Source organism: Ursus maritimus, unplaced genomic scaffold (assembly GCF_017311325.1).
Source record: "Ursus maritimus isolate PB19 unplaced genomic scaffold, ASM1731132v1 scaffold_8, whole genome shotgun sequence".
In the NCBI taxonomy this organism is placed as follows: domain Eukaryota; kingdom Metazoa; phylum Chordata; class Mammalia; order Carnivora; family Ursidae; genus Ursus; species Ursus maritimus.
This window is the reverse complement of record NW_024426996.1, coordinates 82,296,989-82,324,555: the sequence shown is the minus strand read 5'-3', so window position 1 is coordinate 82,324,555 and position 27,567 is coordinate 82,296,989. Positions and strand designations below refer to the sequence as shown.

Genomic DNA, 27,567 nt, shown 5'->3' with positions numbered 1-27,567 from the left:
CCAAATACTGGAGTACTTTGTAGCTGCTAAAAAAAAGAAGTGAAGTAGCTGTGTGTTTTCTGGGGAAAGAAGTTCAGGGTGTTATTAATGGAAAAATAAAAGCAAGTTGCAGAATTGTTTATATAGTTCATTACCATTGTATATTTGTGATTGTACACATACAGGAAAAAGTATGAGAGGGTACTTACCCAAAGTAACTGGTTACCTATAAGTAGTAAAATTTGGGGTGAAAGAGAGGCTCACGTTTTAAAAAAATAATTCATTGAGATAGAATTTTCACAGAGTGCAGGGCAGACATTTTTATGTGTACAGTGTGGTGAGATTTAACAAATGTGGTATACCCATGCAACCCCCAACTCAACTCTGATTCTGATCCCCCACCCAGGAGGGGTAGTCGTCGCTATCACTTTGTCGGTTTGTCAGTGAGTTACTTGCCTAAACTCATTCTGCAGAGTCTGTCTCCCCTGGAGTGAACAGTAACTGGTATTTGCTTATTTTCGTTTTAAATTGTTTTTATTTTTGAGCTGGTCTTCTGAAAGGTCAGCCCTGGGTCAACATAGTTCGTGGTTAGCCCGTGACTGGTCAGAGGTTGTGCCTGAACACGGTAGGCCTTCCACCCTCTCCAGGGGTCTGTGTGTGGTTCGTACTCACTGTTCAGGCACCTAATAAACCTGCCGTGTCACTTTGTGTGAGCAGGGTCTCCTGTTCAGCTGGAAGGAATGGGTAACTAGGCACTGTCTGATCTCTCCAGAGTGCACAGTCAGCCCTGTGTGTGCACTCAGCTCTGTTGGATCTTACAGAAATCTGCTGTTACCTGTCTCATTCCACAGACCCCATTTTAATTTTTTTTTTGTATTTTAATTTTTTTTGAGTAGTCTCCATGCCCAGCACAGAGCTCAAGGTGGACCTTGAACTTAGGACCCTGAGATCAAGAGTCAGACGCTTAACCAACTGAGCCACCTGGGCGCCACTAACCCAGATTCCTTTTTTTTTTTTTTAAGATTTTATTCATTTATTTGAGAGAGAGTGAGCGAGAGAGAGAGTACAAGCTGGGGGAGAGGCAGAGAGAGAGAGAGAAGCAGACTCCATGCTGAGCAGGGAGCCCGACGATGCAGGGCTCAATCCCAGGACCCCGAGATCATGACCTGAGCTGAAGGCAGACGCTTAACCAACTGAACCACCCAGGTTTCCCCCAGATCCCATTTTTAAATGTTGGGCTTGTCTCTTACCACAAACAGCATTGGTGCCTTAGGCAGCTGTGATGTTGGCCTTCCTTGTTTTCAACACACCCCTGGCATGGGACTTCTCTGTGCAGCTCCAGGTCAGATGGACCCCTCGAGGACCCCATGGCCACTACATCACATACATCACAAGGGTGGGGGAAGGGGAGCAGCCTATGTGAAAACACCACAGGTGCTTACAGCTCTTAGTGAGATGCAGTAGTTTGTCTTAGATAAGAACTTCTCAATTTGTATATCCTTGGTAAGTTTTCAAAGTCTTGAAATGGTTGTTTTGGGCAGTTCTATCCCATGTTATCATTGCTCTTGGGAGGAGGATTTGCCAAGCTCCTTTGGCATTCCAGAAATCAGGTTAATTCATATTTGCTTTTTTTGCTGTTAAGACCTGGCAAAATTATGCCTAATGGCATTATCCAGATTTCTGTTTATTTTCATTGCACGGGTAGGCTCCTGGGTGCCAGTGTCATGGGTTGTTGGGTAACTCCAGGTCACAGGAGACACATGACCCATTACTCTGGCCTCTTAGACTCTGTGCTAAAGCGAGGGGGTTGTTGACATAATTCTGTGTCAGAAAGGTATGGGGATGTGTCACACCCACTGTTTGCTCCCAGAAATTACAGTGCTGTGTGTGTGTGTGTGTGTGTGTGTGTGTGTGTGTGTGTTTGGAGCAGGCGTGTCCCACCAGCATCCCTGGGCCAGTTTTCTATGAGAATTTCGAAGAGTTCTTGCTTAGAGACTGCTTTCCTCCCAGGGTGTGTGAGAGGCTGCTCGTTCACATGGCATGGACATTAGAATTGCTGGGTTGTAAGATGAGTACACGGAGTTTGCTTGTCACGCAGAGCAGCTTTGAAGCTTAGGTGAGGACCTGGTGGGAAGCTGAGTATACAGGTTCATGTTTTCGGTGCATACCGTGCTTTGCCATTGTCTTCAGTTGCTATGACATACAGCTTTTCTGTCCACCACTGTCATCCAGCTGCCCACAGCCTCCTCCTTCATCCTCTCATTGGCTGAAATACAGCCAAGTCTTTGAGATCAGGTTTGCTAGTTTTCCAAGAATGTGTGCAGCTTGCCCCTCTGTCCTACCACTGACCCAGCTTCCAGGATTGGGGATGTCCTAGTTTTATGCTCTCCTCTTTCATCCATAATATGATCTTCGGCACTCCTTCCCATGCTGTGCTTTGGATTCCATAGTCTAATTTCTTGAATGTTTCCTCCTGCAGGCATTGATGACAGGGAGCCTCCCCGGCTTCATTGATGTTGTCAGGAACCTCAATTCCCCCGCACTGTTGGAAGACAACGTGATCACACAGGCAAAAGCAGCTGGGAAAAGAATGATCTTTTATGGAGACGAAACATGGGTGAAATTATTCCCAAAGCATTTTGTGGAGTATGATGGAACAACCTCATTTTTTGTGTCAGATTATACAGAGGTCAGTTTTTAAAATGAGAAGACTTTGTCATACTACACAGAGTCTGATACCCTGTCCGTGAGAGGCAAAATTGTTTTACAGGTGGCTTTTATTAGTAACTGGGAGAGGTATGGAGAGATGGTAGACGTTGTTCATTCACATAATCATTTACAACCCAGGGTCATAAACCCTGATGGAGGTGTGAGGAAAGTTCTCCTGGAACAGGTAAACACCTGTTGATGGGGTATGGAGGATCAGGAAGGGCTTCCCAGCAAGGAGCCATTTAAGCTGTTTTGAGAAGTGAGTGGGGACTTCCCAAGTGGACAGAATGGGGGTGGCAGCATCGGTACAGGGCAGAGCCTGAGGACTCCGTGGCTTCCTTGGGATCCTTGAGGCTACTGGTTCTCCTATTAGTGCAGCAGTGTCCCCAGTGGGGAGGTGGGAGGACAGATGGTCAGCTGGGTGGAGCCTGGTCCTGAAGGGCATTGCCTTGTGCTGGGAGTGCAGTGTCCAGCAAGGAAAAAGGGTGTGATTAGACCTCTAGTTAGAAATTTGACCCTGGAAGCAGAGGGAGGCCCCAGAGAGCAGAGACAAACCCACACCAGCTCAGTTTGCTAGGCCTGGTAGAGCATTTGCAGCCTTGCTTACATTAATACCCTTTGCTAAAGTTGACCTCTGTACATGCAGCAGTTACTGTCCAGGAGTGAGTTTCCCCATCCTCTGTCTCATCACTCAGAGACCCTTCCCTTTGTAGAGACTTTTCAGCAGGAGAGAGGTGGGCCAGCTGAATGGTCAGGGCTGACCAGGCTCAGAGCTGTATCTCTGTCCTCCCCAAACAGCCTTCTCATAGGACACACTTAAATGGTTTCAGCTTCACCCCACCAGTCACCTGAACTCTGGCACCTGTGGGACTTGGTCATCTGCTTAGTGTTAGTTAATTCCCAGTAGGGGTCCCACAGAACATTTTTGTTAGAACAATTCTCATTTAAATTACCTGTATGGTATGTTCTATCTGTACCTTAGAAACATGAGGACGATATTAGTGAAAGCTTCGTCTAATGCTAATATTTGTTTGACTTTTTTATGACAGATTTTTCTGTTTGTGTTTAGCGGTTTTTTTGGTCTTGTCGGACTCTGAGTCCTGTTACCTAAAACAAACACCTAGATTTTAAAAGGACTGTATCACTTTCCCTTGGAGAGTGTAGGTGAAGGGAAATAAGGAAGCCGTTCATACGTACTTTTTCCCCTTTGTAGGTGGATGATAATGTTACGAGACATTTGGATAAAGTATTACAAAGAGGGGATTGGGATGTGTTAATCCTCCACTACCTCGGGCTGGACCACATCGGCCACGTCTCTGGGCCCAGCAGCCCTCTGATCGGGCACAAACTCCGGGAGATGGACAGCATCCTGATGAAGATCCACACCTCGCTGCTGTCCGAGGTAAGGCTCGCTGGTGCGCCATGCAGCATGAGAGTGTCGCCGTGCCAGCGTCTCCTAGGAGATACCAGGTTCCTGAAGTGGGCTTGAGACCTAGGTGAACGCCACGCCCACCATCACTCAGTTCGCCTGTAAGCACAGAGCACAAGCTCAGCCTCCCAGCAGTTCTGACTATGTCCACCATTGACCATTCATCCCACTACTAGTTCCTGAACGCCTGTCCAGGCATCTGTAGAGCTTATACTGTAGACAGGAAGGACAGACGAGGGTAATCAACAAGTACATAAGTACACTAAGAAAACAGAGCAGGAGGTGGGAACGGCATCTGAGAGAGAAGCTGTAATTTGAAGCAGAATGGTGAAAGCAGCCGTCCTTCAGGATGTGTGAGATGGGAGCAGAGCCTTGAAGGGAGGGAGGGGCAGATACGCCCTCTGTGAAGTTGCATTCCAGGTGACGAAGTAGCAAGAGCTAGGCAGAGCCTGCCTGGGAACATCCAGGAGCAGCAGAGTCCCTTGGCTGGTTCCCAGGCTGAGAGCCAATCCCGTGTGACACGTAAGGAGACAGGCGTGACAAGGCATGTGCCTAGGCTGTCACAGCTCAGCAGTGGCAAAGACAGAAACCAGGCCCAAATCCTCTGCCTGAGAGGCCCTAAATATAACCCTCCTGTGCCCCATGACCTCCCTACGATTCCGTTTGTTTTATTTATGATATTTGTCTTTCACCCTTTGATCTAGCTGTAAGCTCGTAGGTTAAAAAAAAAGTCTAACTCATTTGTAAAGAGCTACTATTTATAAAGTAAAGGTAAAATCTACAGCTGTTTCCTTAACAAGGTCGTCTATTCTCCTCAGTCTGAATGCAATTGAAATATTTTTCCTTTGCCTTGTGGGAGAGAGAGACTCTTGTACCCAATTTGCTGGTGCTTTGTGGTGATCATGGCATGTCAGAAACAGGAGGTCATGGGGCCTCTTCCGTGGAGGAGCTTAACACCGCTCTGATGTTAATCAGTTCTGCATTTGAAAGAAAACCTGGTGAGGGTTTAGAAATGTATTTTAAACTGTATTTTATGTATCTGTTTTCTGTAGACTGATTTTAATTTTAAAAAATCATTTTTTGGAAGCTGTGCAAGTTTGAAATATCCTGAGCAATGTGAGGATGAAAATTAATAGGGTGAGGGGCAACCAGGATTTGGAATTTACATTTCTTGTCCTGATTCTTAAAATACAAATATTCTTTTTAGGAATTTTGTTGTATGAATGTCACTGCCTGGGTACCTGGAACTGTTAATGAAAATTACCAGTATCTTCAAGACATCTGAAAACATATGAACTGAAAGAAAGAAACATTAATAATTAATTTTTTTAAGATTGTATTTATTTATTTGAGAGAGAGACAGACACTGAAAGAAAGAGAGAGAACACGAGCAGGGGAGAGGGGCAGAGGGAGAGGGACAAGCAGGCTCACACTGAGCAGGGAGCCCCATGCGGGGCTCGATCCCAGGACTCCGGGATCACGACCTGAGCCAAAGGCAGACGCCCAACCAACTGAGCCACCCAGGTGCCCCAATAATTAAAATTTTTATAAACGATCCATCTTTTGAAACTCTTAGGAGTCATAGGATCAGTCGGAGCAGGACTAACCAGGGGCCTGTCAGCATTAAGACAGCCCAACTCTGCACCCCAAACATACACGGGCCGACTTGCCTCACAGCCGTGTGCCCTGTCTCTCCCTCACCGTGCACCGCCTCTGCCTCCTCACTTTACAGCACGCCCGCTTCGCTCACCGGCTGTCTCTGAGTTGGACACTCTCCGGGCTCCTTTCACGTGACCCTTCAGTACCATTGGGCATCTCTGACCCCTAGTTCTAGTAGCTCCCATTTGTCTGATTTTCTTCCCACCTCTTGCTTTGCTGTCTGGTCTTTGCTAGCTTAGCTCCTGGTCCTGGCATTCTTTCTGGACTTTCTCCCTAGTTTCATTCTACATTCACTCCTGAGATGATCTCGTCCACTCCCGTAGTTTTAAATGCCATGAATAGGCTCTACACTTGTCAGGTTGATCCCTGTAGCTGTTTCCTCTTTTCCGATCTCCAGACTGTCTGCTCAGCTACATGTCTGACTCCTCCACTTGGGTCTCCCAAAGGTCGAGCAACTACGACAGCTGCACGTCCCATCTGCCCTCTCGTATTCCCCTGCCAGCAGATGGCACCTTCAAGTGAGTCTTCCAGGTGGAAATGTGGGCGTCTGCCTTCACCCTCCTTCTCCCTTGCTCCCCACATTCTAGACCAACCCCAATCTCCCATACATAAAACCTTTCAGTAGCTGAACTTTGGATCAAGTAACAATCCTATGTGAGGCTTCTTTCCTACCTCGCAGCTTCATCCTGAACCATATTCACCATTAGTCGGTGTGTCCTGGCCTCTGCCGTTCGCACGGGTCCCCCAGGTGACAAGCTCTTCTCCATGTGCCCAACTCCATCATCGTCAGCCCTTTGGCCTGGTTGTCCACTCATCCCTGGTTTCAGCTGTCACTCGCTCATCCATGAAACTAAATTGCCCTCCCTCTGTTCGTCATTCATAGCAGTCCACGTGTGCTGCCCTGCTTCTTGGCTTAGATTGTAGTTACAGACTTGTGTGATCATGTAACAGCCACCTCCTCTCTGCACTTCACGCTACAGTCGGCAGGGCCAGATCTGTTTTGTTCTTTGGTACTTGCCTGCCTTGGGCCCAAACATTGCCTGGTATGTGATGGGTGCCAAAAAGGGTTGTCAAATGAATGAATCTCCCACTCGAGCAAGGATTGGTTGGGGAAGAATCTCCGTTGGTTTCCTTCAATCTTTTTGCAACACTTCCTCCTCTCGGACATCTGATCTCCTAGGATATAAGTCATTAGCTCTTGGGACCTGAGCCTTCCTATTCTAGGTGTCTTGCAGAAACCTGTCTTCCAGGGAGCGCACACACTACCAGTCAGAGCACCAGCCTTCTAGACCTGGCTTTCCCACACTGCATACCGAAGCTGGGTCCCGTGCGGCTCCCCTACTGAACGAGAGCCCCATGCCAGAAATGCCCTGTCCACTCATGCATCCAGCACAGGTGTGCCGCGTACCTGCGGTGGGCCAGGCACTGTGCTGGGCACTGTGGGCAGCCTCCACCCTCGGGGGTCTTGTGGTCTGTGGAGCAAAAGAGACAACTAAGCCGGTGGTTTTTCTTGTAGGGGTGTTAGGGTTGTTGTTGAACTAAAGTGCTAGTGTTCCACCTCCGAGATGGGTATTTAAGAATGTCCTCCGTGGGAGGCCTGACCGCGTCTTCAGTGCCGGGAACAGCCAGGGAGGCTGCGTGTGCAGGGCACTGACAGGGCTGTTCAGGTCACTGACCTCAGTGCGGACAGTGTCATTTGTGTACTTGTATCAGGAATGGTTGTGTTCAGTTGTCTCATTATGCTTATTTTATGAGCCAGGACTGCACTGCAAGTAGCTCGCTCAGAGTCAGTATTAATTTCAGGACAGTGTACCCCCACTTACCCCCCCTACCCCTAGCTGCCAGCAACCGCTAATCTTTTTTTCATCTCTGTAGATTTGCCTCTTCTGGACATTTCCTGTGAATGGACCTTGTAGTACATGGCCTTGTGTGACTGGCTGCTTTCACTTGGCGTGATGCTGTCAGGGTTCATCCAGGTAGTAGTGGCATCAGGACTTCATCCCTTTCCTTGGCTGGATTATGTTCCACATGATGGATAGACCACATCATGTATCCATCTGTTGATAGACATATGGGTTGTTTCCACTTTTCAGCTGTTACGAATAATGTTGCTGTGAACATTTTGGGAAGTTTTTCTGTGGACAGATTTTTTTTTTTTCCCTAAGATTTATTTATTTATTTTAGAGAGAGAGCAAGAGAGTATGTGCAAGCAGGGGGAGGGGCAGAGGGAGAGGGAGAAGCAGACTCCCCACTGAGCAGGGAGCCTGATGCAGGGCTCGATCCCAGGACCCTGAAGTCATGGCCTGAGCTAAAATCAAGAGTCAGACGCTTAAATGACTGAGCCACACAGGCGCCCCTGGACAGATGTTTTCCTGTGGTGTTGTTTTCTTTCTCCAGTACAGCTTTGCCCCACTTACCTTTTCTATGCTGTTACTGTCACATATGGTACTTTTTTTTTTTTAGATTTTATTCATTTATTTGAGAGAGAGAGCATGAGTGAGGGGAAGTGGCAGAGGCAGAGGGAGAAGCAGGCTCCTGCTGAGCAGGGAGCCTGATGTGGAACTCGATCCCAGGACCCTGGGATCATGACCTGAGCCTCGGGCAGACGCTTTAGCGACTGAGCCCCCCAAGCACTCCAAGTGCAGTACATTTCTGTGTTACAAACTGAGGACGTAACTATACGTATGCTTTATATAATGGCTTTTTAAATGTGTGCTTATGCTGCTTTATAATTGTGTAACTACTGATGATCTCTGCTTGTTTTATGGATCGAAATTAACATCTGGAGTCTCTTGTTTTCAGCCTGAAGAACCTCCTTTAGCATTTCTTATAATGCAGGTTTGCTAGCAATAAATAGTTTCTTTTTTGTTGTTTTTTGTTTTTAATCTGGGATGTCTTTAGTATGTCTTCATTTTTAAAAGGTAGTTTTGCTGGGTAGAAGACTCTGAGCTGACCGTCTTCTCTCTCTCAGTACTTTGGGTGTGCTGTCCCACTGCCTTCTGGCCTGCACGGCTTCTGATGAGACATCCTCAGTCTGACCGGGCTTCCCTTGTCTTTTCTGTCAGCACTTTTGTTATATATGTCTGTTTTGTGTTTATTCAACTTGGAGTTCGTTGAGCCTCTCGGATGGGTAGATTAATGGTTCTCATCAAATTTGGGAAAGTTTCTGTTTTTCAGATTGTATAATTTTATCAGTCTGCCTTTAAATTTGGTCATTCTTCTGCCAGTTCAAAATCTGCTGTTGTGCAACTATAGTGAATTTTTCATTTCGGTTATTATATTTCTCATCTTCACAGTTTCCATAGATTCTTTCCTTTATAATTTCTGTCTCTTTGTTGATAATCTCTATTCGATGACACATTGTCATCAGACCTTCCTTTACTTGTCTATGTGTAGTTTCCTGTAGCTCTTTGAACGTGTTTGTGGTGGCTGCTTGAAAGTCTGTCTGTTACCTCTAGCATCTGCGCCCTTTACTGGAAGGTTCTGTTCTTTTTTCTTCTGAGTCGTACTTTCCTATTTCTTTGCATGATTGCTCATAGTTTTCAGCGAAAACTGACCATTTCAAATAATACACTGTAGCAACTCTGGATGCTGACCCCGCCCCCACCCCCACCCTCGGGCTGTTCCCTTGTTTATTTGCTGAAAGGCATGGCTAGACCACTTCAGTGAATTCTCTCTCCTGCAGCATGGAGTCTGCTGTGGCTCCCGTGCTGGCACAGCCGCCCTGGTGACAGCGGTCCCACTGACGCCCTGTGCCTGTCTCTCTCTGTGGTAGCTGTACTAGGTTATTGCCTCTGTTGCTGTCACACCCAGCTGTCAGGCTCCACTTGTTGCCAGCTGATTGCCTTATTTTTGACAACCTATAATAAATGTGCTCCACGATCTGATCTTGTATTTGAGCCCCTTTGCGGGCTTATTTTCGAGGCTATTCTCTGAGATGGTTCTGACCCTCTCTGTGAGCGCCCAGCTGGCCTGTGGTTTAGCTTGTGGCTATCATGAAGCTACCAGCCTCCTCTCAGCTGCCCACCTCCAAGATCTCCATTGTTTTCAAGAGCATTCCTAGGCTTGAATTCACCACCTTCTGTTTCAGACAAAGTCAGTTCTTTTGTGGGGAGCTTTGCTCTGTTCTGTGGCCTGCCCTGGGCAAAATCTCTGAGCCATGGTTTCTAGTTACGGGCAGTGACAGCAGTCCCTTTCTCTTGGGGGCTCTGTGTAGTAGCCTCTGATCTTTTCCACTAGCCTCTTCTGGGGGCAGCCTCTACCCTGCAAGCAGACTGGGGTAGAAATTCTGTATGGGGCTGGGCAGAAAAAGGGAGCTCCCAGCCACTCAGCTAGGATTGAGCCTCTACCCCATATAGCTGAGGAGGATGGGCAATGCTGGCAGGTTGTTACTCCCCAGGAGAGCTCAGAGACCCCACAGGGACCCAGGGGTGAGGGAGCCCCGTGTTCTTTGCTCTGTCCTCTCAGAGTGGAGTCTGTCCCGTGGAGCTACAGGGGGTAGGGAGTGAGTCATGGTTCCTCAGGTGCCTCACACTCCCCTGCTCTTACCAAGCTTAGGAGATTTTCTTGAACAAAGATTTCTTCATTTGCTGTATGTCCCTAGATGGTTTCCAGAAGCTATAAATTCTTGTGGTGGTTTTTATAATTTTTACCAGCTATGCTTGTTTTCCTGGCAAGCAGATCCACAGAGCTCCTCATGCCACCTTCCTGATAGGTCTTTGAAGGCTTATTTTTATCCTACAGATTCATGTAAATGTTTGTTGCTTATTCTAATAAAAATAAATCTTGAGGTGTTAAAAAATAAGCAGTTCTGAGTTGTGTACCATGTGATTTCATACACCCCCAGCCTGCTACTGCCCACCCCCAGAGTTCTGACCTCATGCCTCTGCTCGACCTCCACACAGGGGAGAGCAGGTATATTTTATTGTCTTCCTCCTGCTAACAGGATGTAAGCTCCGTGAAGGGCAGGGACTTTGCCTGTTCTTTCATATTCTATTCCTCAAGCCCAGAATAGTGGCCTACAGTGGCCGTCTCATCAGTATTTGTTGATTGAATGTGTGAAAGGTGGCTTAGCTGTACAGAGCACATTGCTGGGGCCAGTGGAGAGGAGACAGGTGCAAGAAGGCCTGGGTGCTGGATGGAGAGAATGGTTTTCTGAAATTCTTTTCCTTCTTCTACAGGGTAAAACCCACTGTGTAATGTGGCCTCCCTTGTATTAGTGTTAACAGAATTACAGTTCTCAAAATACTGCTGGCAAGAGCCAGTCACGCTAACCAGTAGAGCAAAGTCAAGAGGCCAAAAATAGACCCCAGTAGATCTGGGCATTTGGTGACAAAAGGTGGCATTTCACATTAATGTAGAAAAGAGAAGGCATTCCAGAAGTGATGGGAAAATCTATCTCATTCTTTGAACCTAGGTAAATCCCAGATCAAAACATTTAAATGCCTCTAAAGACTCCTTATTATGTAAATTTTCAGACATACGAAAGTAGTCAAAACAGTGTATTAAACCCCCAAGCCCACCACCCAGTTTCAGTGGTTATGGGCCAGTTATGGCCAATCTTTTTTTCTTTTTTTTTTTTTTTTAAGATTTTTATGTATTTGAGAGAGAGTGTGTGAGAGAGTGAGCATGATTGGGGTGAGGGGCAGAGGGAGAAGCAGACTCCCCACCGAGCAGGACCAGGCTCGATCCCAATCCCAGAATTCTGGGATCATGACCTGAGCTGAAGGCAGACGCTCAATGGACTGAGCCACCCAGGTGCCCCTGTTATAGCCATTCTCACGTCTTCTCTCCTCTCGCCTGTTTTCCTCTCCTGTTTTACTTGAAAGCAGGTCTCTAGAAGTTATGTGCTTTTCTTACTTTCTTACCATAGTCTCGATACTGTTAGCACATTTAAAATATGGTATTCCTTCCTTTATTCATCAAATGGTCAGTGTTCAAATTTCCAATGTCTGTCTCCCTCTTTAGTTGTTTGAGTTAAGATACCAGTAAGATCCACGCACTGAGGTTGGTGTGTCTCTTTACGTCTCTTCTGTCTGTGGGTCCCCACTCCATCCTATTCTATTTTACAACAATTTGTTTGTTGGGAAAACCTGGTTATTTGTCCTGGGGAGTCTTCCTCTGCACTGTCTGTTGACATGTCCTCTGTTCCTCTGTGAATCCTCTCTGACCAGGAGACACATTCAGATCCCATTGATTTAGTTGGTTTTCGTAAGGCTGTCTCCAGCAGCATCTGACTCTTTGCTGCGTAGTGAAGCTGGTAGCCATTGATGACCAGCTAGGGCCAGTAACTCACCGGAGGTTGGAGACAGTGATATTCAATTGTCTAATTCTTTTTTTCATTAACTAGCCAGAATAATTCTATAAGGAGAATCTTCCCCAATCTACTTTTTGTTACCTAGCAGTACCATTTTTGTAACAGAGATAGGAGTGAAGATGGGTTATTCTTCCCACTTGATTTCCAGTTTCAAATCAATGAATTAGTTCACTGTGAGTTCACTAGCGTGCTTCAACTGTGACCAATTAGGGGTTGTGTTGTTGGTGTTCAGTAGCGTTGTGAACTCATGGGTTTAAGCATAGTTTGTTTCAATTCAGTATAAATATTTTTCTTTTCAATGTTCAGATTGTCCCATCTTTAACTAGTAGGAGCCTCTGATTCAGATTAGCTTCTGAGTCCTTCCAGCCTTAAGGTCTCAGGCAGCAACAGAGCCTTTAGTATCTCTGAGGACTCTGTTGCTGCCTGCTCTGAAAAGTTGTTCCAGCCTCTCGTGCACAGTTCCTCGCCTAGACCTGGAATCAGCTGCTTTTCCAGGATTCCCTCGTTCCTTTCAGTGGAAAGGGATCTTTGAGGACCACCATCTCAGAGCGAGCGGTACTCATGGATACTTGTGTAGTTACCATTTCTGGACAAAGCAAGGAAGTCTTTTTAAGATAAAATTGTCTTGAGTTTGTATTGATACTTGCAATCCACATTCTCTGCTGTGAAATGAAATTCTTAGATCTTACATCTCTTCTCTCTTCCTCCCAAGCTTAGAATCCTGGTTGTCAGCAGCCCCGGATATGAGTATCACATAATGGTCTACAGTAGTCTCAGAGTAACACCAGCACCACCACCTTTATCAGTGCCAAAAAGCAGTTTAAGGGGGCTTTTTGTTTTGGGTTTGGTTTCAGATCAAAGCACTTCATATAGGAAAATACTAGAAGAAAACACATGATAATACCGGAGTAGAAGTTTCTTTCTAAGTATAACCCAGAGCCATCAGTGGAGGGTTAGTCAAGAAAAGATTAATATATTTGACCAAATTAAAAAGAAAAATTCTATACAACCAGAAAGTACCATAATCAAAGTAAAACCTCTACAAACCCACAGTAGAGTGTCTAAGTTACTCCCAGCAAGCACCAGCTCTCCTGGGTAGACTTCCCTGGTGGCCCCCTCAGTTCCCCTCAGACCTGTATTGTAGTAGTGCAGGGGGGGCGGGGTGCCGGGGTGTGGCTGGGTATTGTCTTTACAGATGAGAAAAGTCTGACAAAGTCAAGTTCTTGTCCAAGGCATCAGCTGGATAGTGGCAAAGCAGGAGTGTGAGCCCAGTGTCCTGCTGTGGTACCCATTCTCCTTGCAAGGGTTAGTAGGAAGGCTAGCCGTTGCTTGGACTTAAAGCCCTTCAATTGCTCAGGCCATCGGTAGGCAGATGTCTTGTTTGTTAGAGCTGGTTATAGGACTCGGCCCAGCTGAATCCAGCCTCATTCTACTCTTCCCAGTTAGAGGTGCCTTCTACTCAGGAGCCGCGGAGATGTCTGTGTCCATTTCTCAGCGCTGTGTAGACCTGTCAGAACCCACGGCGGTAGGGCCGCCAGAGATCCCACCGTCACCCTGGTTCAGGAGCTTGACTGTTGACCTCACCAAAGTGACCAACCCTCAGCATCTGCAGAGCTACCTGCTTCTTCCGTGCCCACCCCCAGCTCGGAACCTCGGGCAGTATTGAGGTTCTCGTGCCGGTATCTCTCCCACAGATTGTATGCTACTTCGGGGAAGTCCCCGTGCCCACACAGAATGCGCGTTTAGTAAATTTGTCGACACAAACACCAGTGAGGTGATTTCCCTATGAATGTACATGGAATGCTTTGAAGATACGGGTAATTTGTCATAGCAGGTCGAGGGAATGACTGCCACCGTACATGTTTGAGAGCCTGTCACTTAAACCATTTTCTTTTCTCTAGGTGATATCAGACGTCCAAAGCATGTTCAACAGACTGACTTGGCTGCAACCCTAGCAATAGGGCTTGGTTTGCCAATCCCAGCGAACAGTGTCGGCAGCCTCCTGTTCCCCACCGTGGAAGGGAGACCGGTGAGAGAACAACTGAGGTTTTTACATTTAAATGCAGTGCAGCTCAGCAAATTGTTGCAGGAGAATGCGCCATCATACAAAAAAGGTAACTCAGTTAAGAGACTATGTTTCCACTGCACCTGGTGTTTTCCTGTGTTCATGGTGTGCAGGTCTCAGTCTTTGACTGTACTTCTGTTTTCTTAGAACCCTGATGGTCACCGTTAGCGACACCCACAGATACAATTACCTACATCAAGCTCTTTCATAAATAAATGTATTCGTTCAACAAATATGGAATTTTTTCACTAAGTTCCTGTTTGGCTGAGGAGATGCAAGGGCTCTGCCCTCATGGAGCTTGGCTTCCAGAGGTAGAGAAGTAGCAGCAGCTGTAAGATGGCGACGAATGCCTCAGAAGGAGGGTGTACTGGGGAAGGGACGGGGAACGCGGTGGGGGGAGGGCTGTCAGGGCAGAGGCCTGGCCTCTGAGACTCAGAGGGAGCGTTTGGCAGATGCAGGAGCCTACGGCGGGGACGTGTCTGCACATTCAAAGGATGACCAGGGGACAGAGTGGCTGGAGCAGGGCGAACTGGAGTAAGGCAGAAGGAGACGAGGTCAGAGGGATCGGGAGGCCTTTTAGGCCTTGGAGGGGCTCTTCTGTCACGAGCTAGGTGGGGAGCTCACGCAGCCTTCCGTGCAGTCTGAAATCTTTGAGCTACATTTTCAGAGGCTCTCTCGGGTGCCCGTGTGGAGGGTTCTACCTTGTGTTGTAGGAGAGTTTGAAGGCTGCTGCAGTGCCCTAGTAAGGGGAGGGGAGGGCCCAGGCAGTGGCGGTGCTATATCCAGGACAGACGGCTGTGTTCCAGATATATTTTGAAGGCAGTGCAAGCAGGATTTGCTGATGCACTGGATAGAAGGTGCAGGTGAACCAGAGGCATAAGGAACAACTTGACATGCTCAGCAGAGCAATGGAAGAATGTAGTGACCATTACTGAAGTGGGAGAGTGGGGTGCTTGTGGGGTGAGGGGGTTGGTGTTGAGGAAGCCAGGTAAAGAAAGAATTTTAGGAAGTAAGGAGTGAGCAGCCAAGTCGAATGCTGCTCAAGGTAGGATAAAATGAGAAACTGAGACTTGACCATTCATCTGGCAGGTGATGTTACCAATGACTTTGTCAGGAGTGGTGCACATAGAGGGCCGGGCTGGAGTCGGGCAGGGAAGGAAGTGGGGCGTGGAAATGGCTGTTGTGTGAGGTGGACCGAGGCCAACACAGGGTATGTTGTTTATATTTTTAAGTTGGGAGAAACTCAGGGGTATTTATATGCTGGTAAGAATGATCCAGAACAAGAGAGCACATCTCCCCAGGACTATTTTTTCAAACAATTTATCTGACCATCAAGGTGCCTCAAGGACAACATGTTTGGGGCTGGGACTGGGGCTGGTTTGGTTGTTTGGAGTTGACTAGGTCAACGCCTAGTTTGAGGCAGCAATTAATGTGATGTTGGCAACTTTTCCTACTTGAGAAAGTGGAGTACTAGTTAGTAGAGTGAATGCCCGTAAGTTTGCACTGAGATGTAGGCTGGCCTTGACTTGCCTGTGGAAAACCAGCAAGGACTGGGGGGCCGGGTGTCCTAAATGGTGGGAGAACTTCGGGGGCCAGCCCCTTGTCCGTGAGGTGGCCCCAGTGAGCAACAGTGTGAAAAGTGAGGCCAGCCCTGGTGCACATTTCAGTCCAGAGGAGAGACAACAGTTACTTTGCTTGTTTTCAAAAGTAACTTGTGAGTTTGGTAGGTTTTGCAAATTTATTATTGGTAATATGTGTCCCAGAGTGGGGGTTGTTTACTTATTTCAGGAGGAACAGGTGGGGAGAATTAAGCACTGCAGTGGGTATGGCCAGAAAGAAGCCCATGAGATGAACGTAGGTCAGTCCCTGGCATGAGAAAACATTCATGGGGCCTTATACTCCTAGAATGCCCTTTGTCTATGCCATCAGTGATCCTATTTCCCGAGACAAAACTCGGTACGTGTCTGACAGTGAAGTCGATTTCAAGGCCTCCCCTGACATCCAGCCCAATCTGATACAACTCACCCATCGCTCCCTGACTTTCATTCCAGTGGGACAGACTTTCTCACCTCGGGACCTTTGCATGTGCTACTCCCATAGACTGGATGCTCTTCCCCAGTTATCACCTGGTGGATTTCTGGGCCACCTTCCACTTCAGCTTCAGTGCCAGACCTTATTGTTGCCAACCCTCAATTCCAGATTTTAGTCAGTTCCTTCAGTGTTACCAAAAGTCTCCCATATTCCCCTACTTTCCTCCATAGCATTTGTGAAAAATTGTGACCCCAACTAGATGACAGGCCCAAGCAGGCAGGAACTGTACCTGGTTGCATGTAGCATGTCGTCAATGCTCAGTAAATACTTGTTTGGACACATACACAGGTGCTCACTTCCCTATGATTCTATGTGGTGAGGTATAGACCTGCTGCCCCTATGTCTCTGTGATTCTGGATATAGACATGGGTGCCCCTATGTCTCTAGGACTGCAGGGTGGTGGGGTCTAACAATTAAGCTTTCCATCCTAGATCCAGACTAATTGAGTTTAGATCCCAGCTATCACCTGCCAGCCCATGAGCTCTGGAGTGGGCATGGTCGTCATCCCTATCTCAGGTCATGGGGGAAGAAGAGGCGTTGAGGGGCTTGGAGTCATGCAGGCCACCAGCACTTGGTCACCTGTTATCTGCAGCACCGGCAGGGCTTCGGGCATTTGGGCTGTGCTCAGGGTTATACAGCAACCCTAACCCTAATCCTGGAATAGCTCTGCTGGAGGTCAGGAGAGCACAGGAAATACCATGGAGTCTCGGAAAGGAAGTTCTTGCTTTGCAGACTAGTTGAGTCACCAGTAAGTCTGGTCTTTCTCCAGACCAGTAAGTCTGGTCCAGCTCCCTGATGCTGAGCTGCCTGCCACTGCCATCCCAGAGTGGACGGCAGCATTTGGGGCTGGGCTTCAGTTCAGGAGCTGTTCTGCCAGCCCTGGCTGTGTGTCGGGATAGGTCTTCTAGCTCGGCATCGTGGCAGGAGGGGTCAGGACATGTGAAGAAGGGAAGTAGGTCAAAGATGGGTGCTGTCAGTCAAAAGTGGGAAGTGGATGTGATGGAAGAAGCGTCAGGCCACTGCCTGCCCAGTCCTCACAATGTGTGAGCATTGGAAAGATTTGTAACACCAAGGGCCTGTTAATGTAATGCCTTTCTGGGTTGTTTTTGGTTTTGTTTTTTAAAGGTTTTATTTATTTGTCAGAGAGAGAGAGAGCACAAGCAGAGAGAGGGAGAAGCAGGCTTCCCGCTGAGCAGGGAGCCCGATGTGGGGCTCGATCCCAGGACCCTGGGATCATGACCTGAGTGGAGGCAGACACTTAACTGAGTAAGCCACCCAGGCATCCCTGGGGTGTTTCTGTATTGCACTTTAAAGAAGAAGAAAAGCTTGGAGAGAGACTGAGAGAGAAGGGGGAGGAAGAGGCAAGGCCAGGTGTGGGAGGGAGAGAAAGGGCGCAGAGCAGTGGGCAGACACTTCTTCCATGTTGTGTGCTGCTTTGTGCTTTGGGGTGTAGTGGGCTGGCCAGCAGGCAGGCTATCCAAGGATTCGTGAGCATCATTGGCTGTTAGTTTTACTGAGGGTGCTGCTGGCCACCCCCCAAGGGATAGGTCATCTTCATTAGGTAGCGGGCTTTATGCTCACACCACGTGCTGTGAATAACTGAATACTTTGAAATGATAAATGTGCGTGAATGTCTGTGATCTGTCCTCCTGTCTTGATCTTGTCCTCTTCTTGTTAGAGCCTGGATTTGAGCAGTTTAAAATGTCAGAGAGGTTGCATGGGAACTGGATCAGACTGTACTTGGAGGAAAATAACTCAGAAGTCCTTTTCAACCTGGGAGCCAAGGTTCGCAGGCAGTACTTGGATGCACTGAGGACCCTGAGCCTGTCCCTGAGCAGACAAGTGGCCCAGTACGACATCTACTCGATGCTGGTGGGGACTGTCATGGTTTTGGAGGTACGGTGCTCGTGTGGAGTTATGGCGCAGCTGTTAAACTGATTTGGTAACTCAGCCAGAATATTGTAGTTTAAAGCATATAAAATACTGTTTTTTTCTAAAAATGGGAAAATACCAGTTTCCTTGTTTGTTGAACTCTTTCATCGTGTGTCTTCATGCCCAAAGTACCATCAGGCGTCAGCTTTCTGTGCTCCACACTGCTGCACGCATACGTTCTTGGCAGCTCATCAGAAATCATGTTTCTCTTCTGTTTCCAACATTTGAACAGCTGGCACGAGGTCAGGAGTTCTCTCTGAGCCCAGCAGTCGTGGACACTGCTGCTCTTTTCCTGTTCCAGGTTCTAGCCCTGCTCCTGCTCAGCATCCCACAAGCTCTGAACAACAAGGCTGAACTGGAGGTTCCTCTGTGGTCGCCTGTGTTTTCTCTACTGTTTTATTTGACGTTCCTGGTTCTTTCTGCTCTTCACGTCATTGTGTGCACCTCGGCCGAGAGTTCCTGCTATTTCTGTGGCCTCTCGTGGCTGACGGCAGGCGGAGTGATGGTGTTGATCTCTGCACTGCTCTGTGCAGTCATGTCTGCTCTGGCCGAGATGTTTGCCGGTGGAAAATTCCTGAGCAAGGTAAGGCTCGTTCCTACACATACGACCCTGGCTTTCTGGGTAGGCCATTTTCTCTTATTTCAGCTGATCTTTCATTCATCAGACACTGGCTGCTAAACCCCAGGTGTGTATCAGGCGGAGTCAAGGAGCCAAGGAGAGGAGCCCACACTTCAGAGGGGCTGACGTCTGAGCATCCTGACTTCAGACACTCAGACCTGTGTTGTCAGGTCATGTGCCTTGTTTCTTTATGGGAAAGACAGGGTCCCTGTGACTGTAATCACGGGACTGTACAGAGCTGTTGGTCACAGATGAATAGGCAGTTGGCTGATGGGGCAGTGTGTGAATAGACATCTCTCCCAAAGTGTTTGAGCTGCAGCCAAGGGAAGAACGTTTCAGAGAGAAGAGTCTACTCGTTGGACCTTCTGGGACGGCAGCAGGAGCCCGGGACCTTGTCCTCACGCGGCCTTCTTTGAGAGTCCATCCTGCCTTTTCTTTTCAAGACTGATGTTTTCCTTTAGATTGCTTAGAATCTTGGGCCTCTGACTCCTTTATTCATAGGTAGGCCAGTGAAGCAGAGATGGACAGTCACAATTGGTCCATGGTGCCTGGAGCCCAAGGGACTCAGGGAAGTAACTCCAGCTCCCCCACCCCCCAGTGCAGCTGCCGCACCTCAGGGCCATCTGATGCCCTTCCCTGCGTGTGTGTGTGTGAGGAACTTACGGGTTGTTGTTTATGGCTCGTTTCTGTTCCCCATGAGAGTATAGGTTTCCCTAGAGCCATTTGATTCCCCAGGGCCTAAACAGATTCATGGTATCTTTCTTTCTTATATAAGCTGCACACGATAAATAGAGTAAATATTATTAAATAATTATCAAATGACAGTCATTAAATTCTCATCTTTAATTTTAAATGCTTTCAGTTAGTATATTTACAGGATAGGACTGTGATGCCAACTTTGTTGTTTCAATACAATTGATCATTTCAAGGAAAACCGTCTGGATTTCTGGAAAATTCATGATGAAATTAGATGTCTGCTTTGGTGGAATATATCCTGGGGTTCTTTGGTTTCAAATAGCAGGAACTGACTGTGGACCACCCCTGCAGACCTCAGGCTCCCAGGGAAGGGGTGAGGATTCAAGGAGGACTGGGTTCAGGAGCTGGTAGGTGAGCTCTCTGAGCTGCAGCCCTGCCCGGATGGTGTGGGTCACTCAGCTTAGGACTTGCAGTCCAGGGTGACAACTGCCAGTGCTGTTTCTGTGCCCCTGGCCGTGCCCCAGGAGAATAGGCAGTCCCATCAGAGCAGGAAATGGGTGTGGGGCGTGAGGGGCTAGCAAGTACCTGTCACAGTAGGTTAAGTGCATGTGGTGGGATTTGTGTAATTTTTATACTTTTCCCCTCACAAAATGCACTTTCCTTTTCCAGAATCCAGCTCATCCAAAGGCACAATGGTCGGAGTTAGATGTTCTTATCTTATTGGGGACCATGGGCCACATGCTGAGTCTGGGTGCAAGCAGCTTCATCGAGGAGGAGCACCAGACCTGGTATTTCCTCGTTAACACCCTGTGTCTGGCTCTGTGTCACGAAATCTACAGAAACTGCTTTCTAAGGGATGACTGTGAGCCCCAGCCGTGCTCACACGTGGAGGAGGGATTCGTCAGCACTGCAGCAGCATTACGGGACAGGAGCACGTGTTGTAACGTGTTAGAGCCCCACAGAGTGTCTAAGAACCCCACTGCCCTTGACACGCTCAGAGGCTATGAGAAGTGGATGGTGTTAGCAAGCCCATGGGTGATACTTACCTGCTGTCGGCTGCTGCGGTCCCTAAACCAGACGGGTGTGCAGTGGGCCCACCGGCCTGACTTGGGGCATTGGCTCGCCAGGTAAGAGCATGAGCTGTGGCCTTAGGCCAGACCTTGCGTGGTTGACTGGCCACACACAGAGTCTTCTTTTTCAAAATGTAGGCCTATTTTTCATATTCAGAATAGAAATGATATTTGGAAATATAGAAATATGGAAAAATAGACCGTAAGCCATGAATTAGTTTTGAAAGATGGATTTATTTGGGTTTTGTTTTTTTAATTGCTGAATCACTGTAATTGTTTATGTTTATGAAAACCTTTGAGTTTTAAAATGCCAACTGCAGGGGTATTTGGGTGCAGAGGTGCCTGGGTGGCTCAGTCGTTAAGCATCTGCTTTCGGCTCAGGTCATGATCCCAGGGTCCTGGGATCAAGCCCCGCATCGGGCTCCCTGCTCAGTGGGAAGCCTGCTTCTCCGTCTCCCACTCCCCCTGTTTGTGTTCCCTCTCTCGCTGCCTCTTTCTGTCAAATAAATAAATAAAATCTTTAAAAATAAATAAGTAGATAAAATGCCAACTGCAGCAAGGATGTAGTTTTGTCACTTGCTGCCTCCTCCCTGACAATGTGGGCTGGGGCAGGGCCACACTCCCTCTGGCCACCCACTCCTCTCTCCCCACCTGAAGCCAAAAGTATAGCAGATGGGGAGGATCAAAGTAAAGAGAGGGAACTGGGACAGAAGAGGTCAAGATTTGGCTGTATCAGGGCACCTGGGTGGTGCAGTCAAGTAAGTGTCTGACTCTTGATCGGCTCAGGTCATGGTCTCAGGGTCGGGAGATTGAGCCTCATGTCTAGCTCCATACCTAGCATGGAGTCTGCTTGAGATTCTTTCTCTCCCTCTGCCTCTACCTGCTCCAACCCCATGCAGTCTCTCTCTCTCTCTCTGTCTCTCTCAAAAAATGTGGCTATATTATATATATATATATATTTTTTTTTAAGATTATTTATTTATTTGAAAGAGAGAGCGTGTGCACACAAGCAGGGGAGCGGCAGAGGGAGAAGCAGGCTCCCCGCTGAGCAGAGAGCCCGACATGGGGCACCATCCCAGGACCCCAGGATCATGACCTGAGCCAAAGACAGACGCTTAAGCGACTGAGCCACCCACGTGCCCCTATGTTATACATTTTAATTGTCTGTCAACGAAGACTTAGAAAACTAAAGTAGAAGGAAGGAACAGAATGCACATTTGTTTCCTGTTGCTGTGAAGGACTTGCATGAAAATTACCAGGAGGGGGGCTCAGGACAGTACTGGACATGCTCCTAAAGGAGGGAATGTCAACAGAAAGAGAAGGGACATGATTGCCCTCCTGGGGATCAGGGAGCTTCGGGTCAAACAACAAGGTGTGGTTTTACTCATAGTCAGGTAGACACACAGGAGGAATTGATAGAACCTAGTCCTGGTAAGCAGCAGAGGACCCCTGACCACATGCTGCCATGGTCCTTTGGGAAGATACCTGGAACTATCCATCAAAAGCTATAAAAATCATTCCTCTGGTCAGATAATTCTGGTGGGAAACTTCTCCCAGGTGTTAACTCTGTTAGCAAATGCCTGCCAGCCACAGGGACCACAGGCAGCTTTTTTCACATCCCTGCTGTGTGCCTGCTCGTTTCATTTTCACAGCAAGCCTGCAGAGAGCTTGCTGGCCTGTCCTACTCAGGAGAGGAAGCAGAAGGGAGCTGAGGCACCTGTCCAAGCATGTGAGATTGGGGGAGCCCTGGGACAGCCCAGTGGCCTCACTTCTTATTTTTCTGGGGAGTTGAAGCAGTGCAGGAGAAAGTGCTAATTCCCACCCTGGATGCCTCGCCCCCTGCTCCTCAGTCCGGACCCTCCTCCAGCACACTGGGGGGACGGGACTCTTCCCTGCAGGATGCCCCCCTGCATCACGAGTCTTCCCTGTGCTGCTGAGTTAGTCCTGTCAGTTGGTGAGGAGGCAACAGTACGGCCCCATTTCTCCTTCATAGCAGAGCTTCTGGGGAGCCATGTAAACTCACCTTTCTTATTGCTGTTTTTCAGTTGTTACAATTAACAATCCAGGAGAGTGCACAGAACACAGTTTAAAGGGCAACGGTGAATGCACACCCAGGTGACTGCCTCCCAGAGCAAGGACAAGGGCAGGGCCAGGTCCCAGCATGACCCCTGTCACCACCTGCCGTCCCTGGGCCCACGTCTTGACACCGGCCACATGTTTCCTCTGAGTCTTTTCCAAGTAGTTTTTCCACTGATGTGTGCTCGCCTTAGCAAGGTAGTCAGTCACCCACTTAACAGTTCCAAGTGTCTGGGCTTTGTGAGCACGAGCACAGAAGAGCACCCTGCCTTCCAGCGCAGCACTCCCCGATACAGCAGGGTGGGGGGCCAGGGCCAGGGGGGGCCGCTCTGCCGCGACAGCTTCGTGCTCCAAGCGGAGATGCTCAGCCCCTCCGTGAAGTCTCNCCCCCCGGGGGGGGGCAGACACTCTCAAGTGAGTCAGTCTGTGCCAATGAGTGAATGAGAGGGGTTCACGCCACAACGTGCTTTGTCTCCCTGAGCGGGTGTACCCTGCTAAATCCGGTGTGCCCAGAGTCTCTTCACCTCTGGGGGGGACAGTGGAGCTGCCATGGGAGCCAGTGGATACAGTGGATAGTGTTTTCTGCAGATCGCTGTGCTGGTCAGTGCAGGCCTGGCGGTGGGGGCCGTCTGTGAATGGAAACCAGAGTTTGGGGTAGCCGTCCTTCATCTGTTACATTTTAAGAACCTTTGAATTTAAATCACCAATGATTTTCTTCTTTTTGCTTTTCAGAAAAATCAGCTATTTTTAATACAGTTCTTAGAAGGCCACTTGATGCAGCTGCGTGACATCAGCAGTTAACTTGTTAGTAATTTGGGGGCTTTTCCATTTCATTGCAGCTCTGATCACAAAGCTGAACTCTCTGTTCTGGCTGCCCTTTCGCTTATCGTGATTTTCGCCCTGGTTCAGAGGAGGTGCTCCCTGACATCCAAAGTAGCCATGGCACTTGGCTTGCTGGGCGTCTATTGCTACCGGGCAGCCATTGGAAATGTCCTGTTCCCATGGCAGCGAGACAGCAAAGACATTTCAAAGTAAGTGCACTGGCAAATCGATTTCATGTTTTATGTACTAAAGCAGGCCATGCAGTCTTGAGAAAGTTGGAGTTGGCTCCTGCAAATTGTGATCTCAGCAGTTCTTAGAGCCTGACAAGGAATGCCTCAGCGAACTGATTCTCTTAGCCTCTTTGCTTTGGTAGGAGAGAGATAGATAATGCAGTAAGGTCACTGAGCTTTCTTTTTTAAAACAAGGGATTCTCGAAAAATAAGAAATTTAAAGGATTCACTTTTGTTCAGTCAGGAAACAGTAACAGGAATCACAAAGAGTGGATGCTTCCTAGCAGTTGGGAAACAAAGCACACCAGAAAAATCAGCTTTCCCATAATTTACGGCGAACTCCGGGGGTGGGGAGGGGCCCCTGGTGCTGACTGAGTCATGAAGGCCACTTTTTGTCACAAACTGGCAGGTTGTCTTTTTTTAATGGTGATGTGGGGTGGGGTGAGAACCTTGAGTGTGTCCAGCCCTCTGAGCCGGGCGCCCTCTTACAGAATGTACCTCGGGAATCCAAGCCAGAGACGAGGCCTGAAGGCAGGACACAGGCAGGCTCTCTGACTACTGATTTATAGGCGCACGTAGTACAGAGGAAGGTAACTGGCCAGCAACAGTGGGACGAGCCTCTGAGTGATGTGAAAGCTCTGTGCTGAACTAGTGTGTTTGCATGCAAGATACGAAGATGGGGACCAGCAGGCTGTAAAACTGTTATGTGATCCCAGCGTATGAAGTATGTACGTATTTTTATGTTTGTATGAAAGACTAAAATAGGTAATTGGTTGCGATTATATTTAGGACATGAAATCACAGGTGGCTTGTGATCTTTTCATGCATTTTTTTATTGCTTTTCTAATCAGAGAAAGAAAAGTAAATGTCATCTTCTCTGAAAAGGTCAAGGTGTAAGCTGAGGGCTGTGGCCAGGCTGTGTGGGTGCCTAGGAGCCATGGGGCACACTGGAAGCAGGACCTGCCAACGGTAGGGGCAGTTGAGGTGATGCCAAGAGCCTGGCTGAGGTGACAGCAGGGTGGCAGGGCTTCTCCTGAGGCAGCAAGGTCAGGTAGGGGGAAGATGGTGAGGAGACCCATCTCAAAGGCTGTCCACTTTGGAGTCTGAGACCCTGGGCAGATATCAAGGCTGGGCGTCATGTTGGAGGGTGTTCAAGTGTGAAACATGAATAAAGTCCTCATTTCCTCTCAGATCAGTGCACCTAATTTCATCATCACTCATCTCCAGACTTGGGCCACTTGCCTTTGAGGGATGCCACAGCGTGTCCTTTGTTGTTGTCCAGAGCATAGGCCAATGCACTGCTTGGCTCACATTCTTCCTGGAAAAGGCTTCCATTCCCCACCCCATCTGTCCTGGTTCTAGACCCCTCTCACTTCTGCATCTGCACTAGTACTAGAGCCATTTGGTTCTAGCTCCCTCTGCTTCTAGCTCTACCCCAATTCTAGAGCCATTCAGGTTCTTTTTTTTTTCTTGGATTATTGGTCTGCTCTTTTTTTTTATAATAATATTTTTATTATATTATGTTAGTCACCATAGAGTACATCCCTAGTTTTTGATGTAGAGTTCCATGATGCGTCCATATATACAATGGAATATTACTCAGCTATCAAAAAGAACGATTTCTCAACATTTGCTGCAATAGAGCCATCCAGGTTCTAGATGGCCCTAACAACTGCTTCTCCCTGTTCCGTCTGTAGCTCTCCAGCAATATTCTGAAATCTTCCTTTAACTTCCGACTTTCTTCGCCACTCTGATGCCCAGGCTTGGCTGGAGTAGAAGCCCAGATTGCCATGGTCCTAGATGTGTGGGAATGGCACTGAATGGTTTAGAGCAAGGAGGTGGACCCCTTGAAGGCATCCACTGGTGCTCTCTTTCCTGTTCACCACCCAGACTACCCCAGCATTCTCCCACTCTGATGACTCGGGGCCTTGGCTGACTTCTTCTTTAACCCTTGTGGGTCAGTCATCAGCTCTCCGTTTAACACATGCCTTGGCAACGGGGTTGCACCTGACCCCAGCTCCTTGACCAGTGCATGACCCTGTGGCAAGTGTCTACACAAGATGGAGGCACACAGCAGACAGTGGTCTGTTTGAATTAAACTATGCTTTAAAAAAAGGAATTTTTTTTAACTGCATTAACGTTCCTAAGAAAATCTGAGATAGGAAAATTCAGTTTTTCAGAACAGATACATTATTATGGTAATGATTTCACTTAAAAATTTTATCTACTTAGCATTACTTTAAATGATCAGCTTTTCTTGTATATATAAAATGTTTGATTTATGAAATTTATTTAAAATATGTTTTAGGGATACGTGTGTTTCATAAGATCAAATTTTTTGGTAGAGCGTCATAAATTATACCCTTTACAAATAATTGGAAACGAAGTGCTAAAATAATTCTCTCTTTTTTTTAAGATTTTATTTATTTGAGAGAGTTAGGGGGAGAGAGCAAAGGCAGGGGGAGGGGCAGAGGGAGAGGGAGAGGGAGAAGCAGGAAGCCCGACGATGCAGGACTTGATCCCAGGACCCTGAGATCATGACCTGAGCTAAAGGCAGACGCTTCACTGACTGAGCCCCCCAGCCGCCCCTAAAATATTTCTTAATAATCCTTAATACTTGTTGTGTGCCACACACCTCACCTGTGTTCTCTTGTTTAACTCCCAGGGCACTTTATGAAGTGTAGGTACCATTTCTCTTCATTCTCGGAATGACAAAGTGAGTGTCAGAATCCTTAACTAACTTCCCCCAACAGCAGAGCTAGTAAGCGGAAGAGCCCAGACTAACCTGTGGCCCGCCCTTCACCAGGCCCCACAGTGTGCACTGCACTGTTGTGTCTGTGTGAGTGCTTGGTTGCAAACATGTCCAAATGTATCTTAACATTATGAACTTAGGGACATTTCTGACAGAGCTGGACCTTCTCTCATTGCAGCGGTCTTTTAGATTCCCCGTGACACAGGTGGACAGGTTTTCTGGCATCCTGCAGGTGATGGCTCTGGTCTTGTACCAGGCCATCCTTGGGCCAAATGAGCGAGATCTCCCAGAAGCCAGTTCCATCAGAGAAGTGCACAGGGGGAGGACAGGCCTGCCAGCCTCTGTGCAAGGGGGGTTCTGGGGAGGCTGATATGCAGAAGCAGACACCCCCACTTCCACAGAGTTACCCAGGTAGGCGGACGCTGTGGCTGGTTTAGTCCGCTAAGGAGACACGTGGTTTTCATGGGAAGAATATGTATGAGTTTTTTGAGCTGGTGCTAACCAATGAAACTTGTTTTGCTTTTTTTTAGGGGTGTTATTGAAGCTCGTTTTGTTCATGTCTTTGTCCTTGGCATTCTGTTCACGGGCACCAAAGACTTGCTTAAATCTCAAGTCATTGCTGCAGACTTCACAATCAAGACTGTGGGTTTATGGGAGATATATAGTGGATTAGTTCTTCTGGCTGCTTTGCTTTTTAGACCACATAATCTGCCAGTCTTGGTGTTCAGCCTCCTGATTCAGACTATAATGACTAAATTCATCTGGAAGCCTCTGAGGCATGATGCAGCTGAGATCACTATAATGCATTACTGGTTCGGTCAAGCATTCTTCTATTTCCAGGTAGGTTTTCATCGTTATCGTGGGTAGAAGTCTATTAACTTTTTATATGTCATTTATCTTTTTTCTTTGAGAAAAGTTTACCATAAGTTGGGAAGTTAAAAAGGTTATTCAGTAAAGGAACCTTCGCTGTGGTGTGGGGAATGATGCTTAAATCCTGTGCATATTTGACAGGATAAAATACACTTAGTTATTGAAGACTGACACCCTCGGTATGGATCCAGGAGTGCTTAAAGCCCGCGTATGGTTGCGTACCAGATCTGTTCACCATGACCCGTTAGGGAC

The 27,567-nt window shown here is 47.8% G+C and overlaps 1 protein-coding gene across 3 annotated transcripts in view; it reads left to right on the top strand.

The window, feature by feature from the left end:
• The window catches only part of PIGG (phosphatidylinositol glycan anchor biosynthesis class G), a 42,759-nt gene that overhangs the window by 5,715 nt on the left and 9,477 nt on the right, over nt 1-27,567 (top strand). Inside the window, exons 3-11 of one of the 3 annotated variants that reach the window (XM_040625231.1) lie at nt 2,459-2,668; nt 3,902-4,090; nt 4,974-5,115; nt 13,994-14,206; nt 17,927-18,144; nt 18,482-18,763; nt 20,165-20,622; nt 23,481-23,672; nt 27,144-27,285. In XM_040625231.1, coding sequence (XP_040481165.1) covers nt 2,459-2,668; nt 3,902-4,090; nt 4,974-5,115; nt 13,994-14,206; nt 17,927-18,144; nt 18,482-18,763; nt 20,165-20,622; nt 23,481-23,672; nt 27,144-27,285 — 2,046 coding nt within the window. Of the gene's footprint in view, nt 1-2,458; nt 2,669-3,901; nt 4,091-4,973; nt 5,116-13,993; nt 14,207-17,926; nt 18,145-18,481; nt 18,764-18,845; nt 18,979-20,164; nt 20,623-23,480; nt 23,673-26,975; nt 27,286-27,567 lie in introns of those variants that run through there. The other 2 variants (XM_040625230.1, XM_040625232.1) reach the window with 2 other exon arrangements.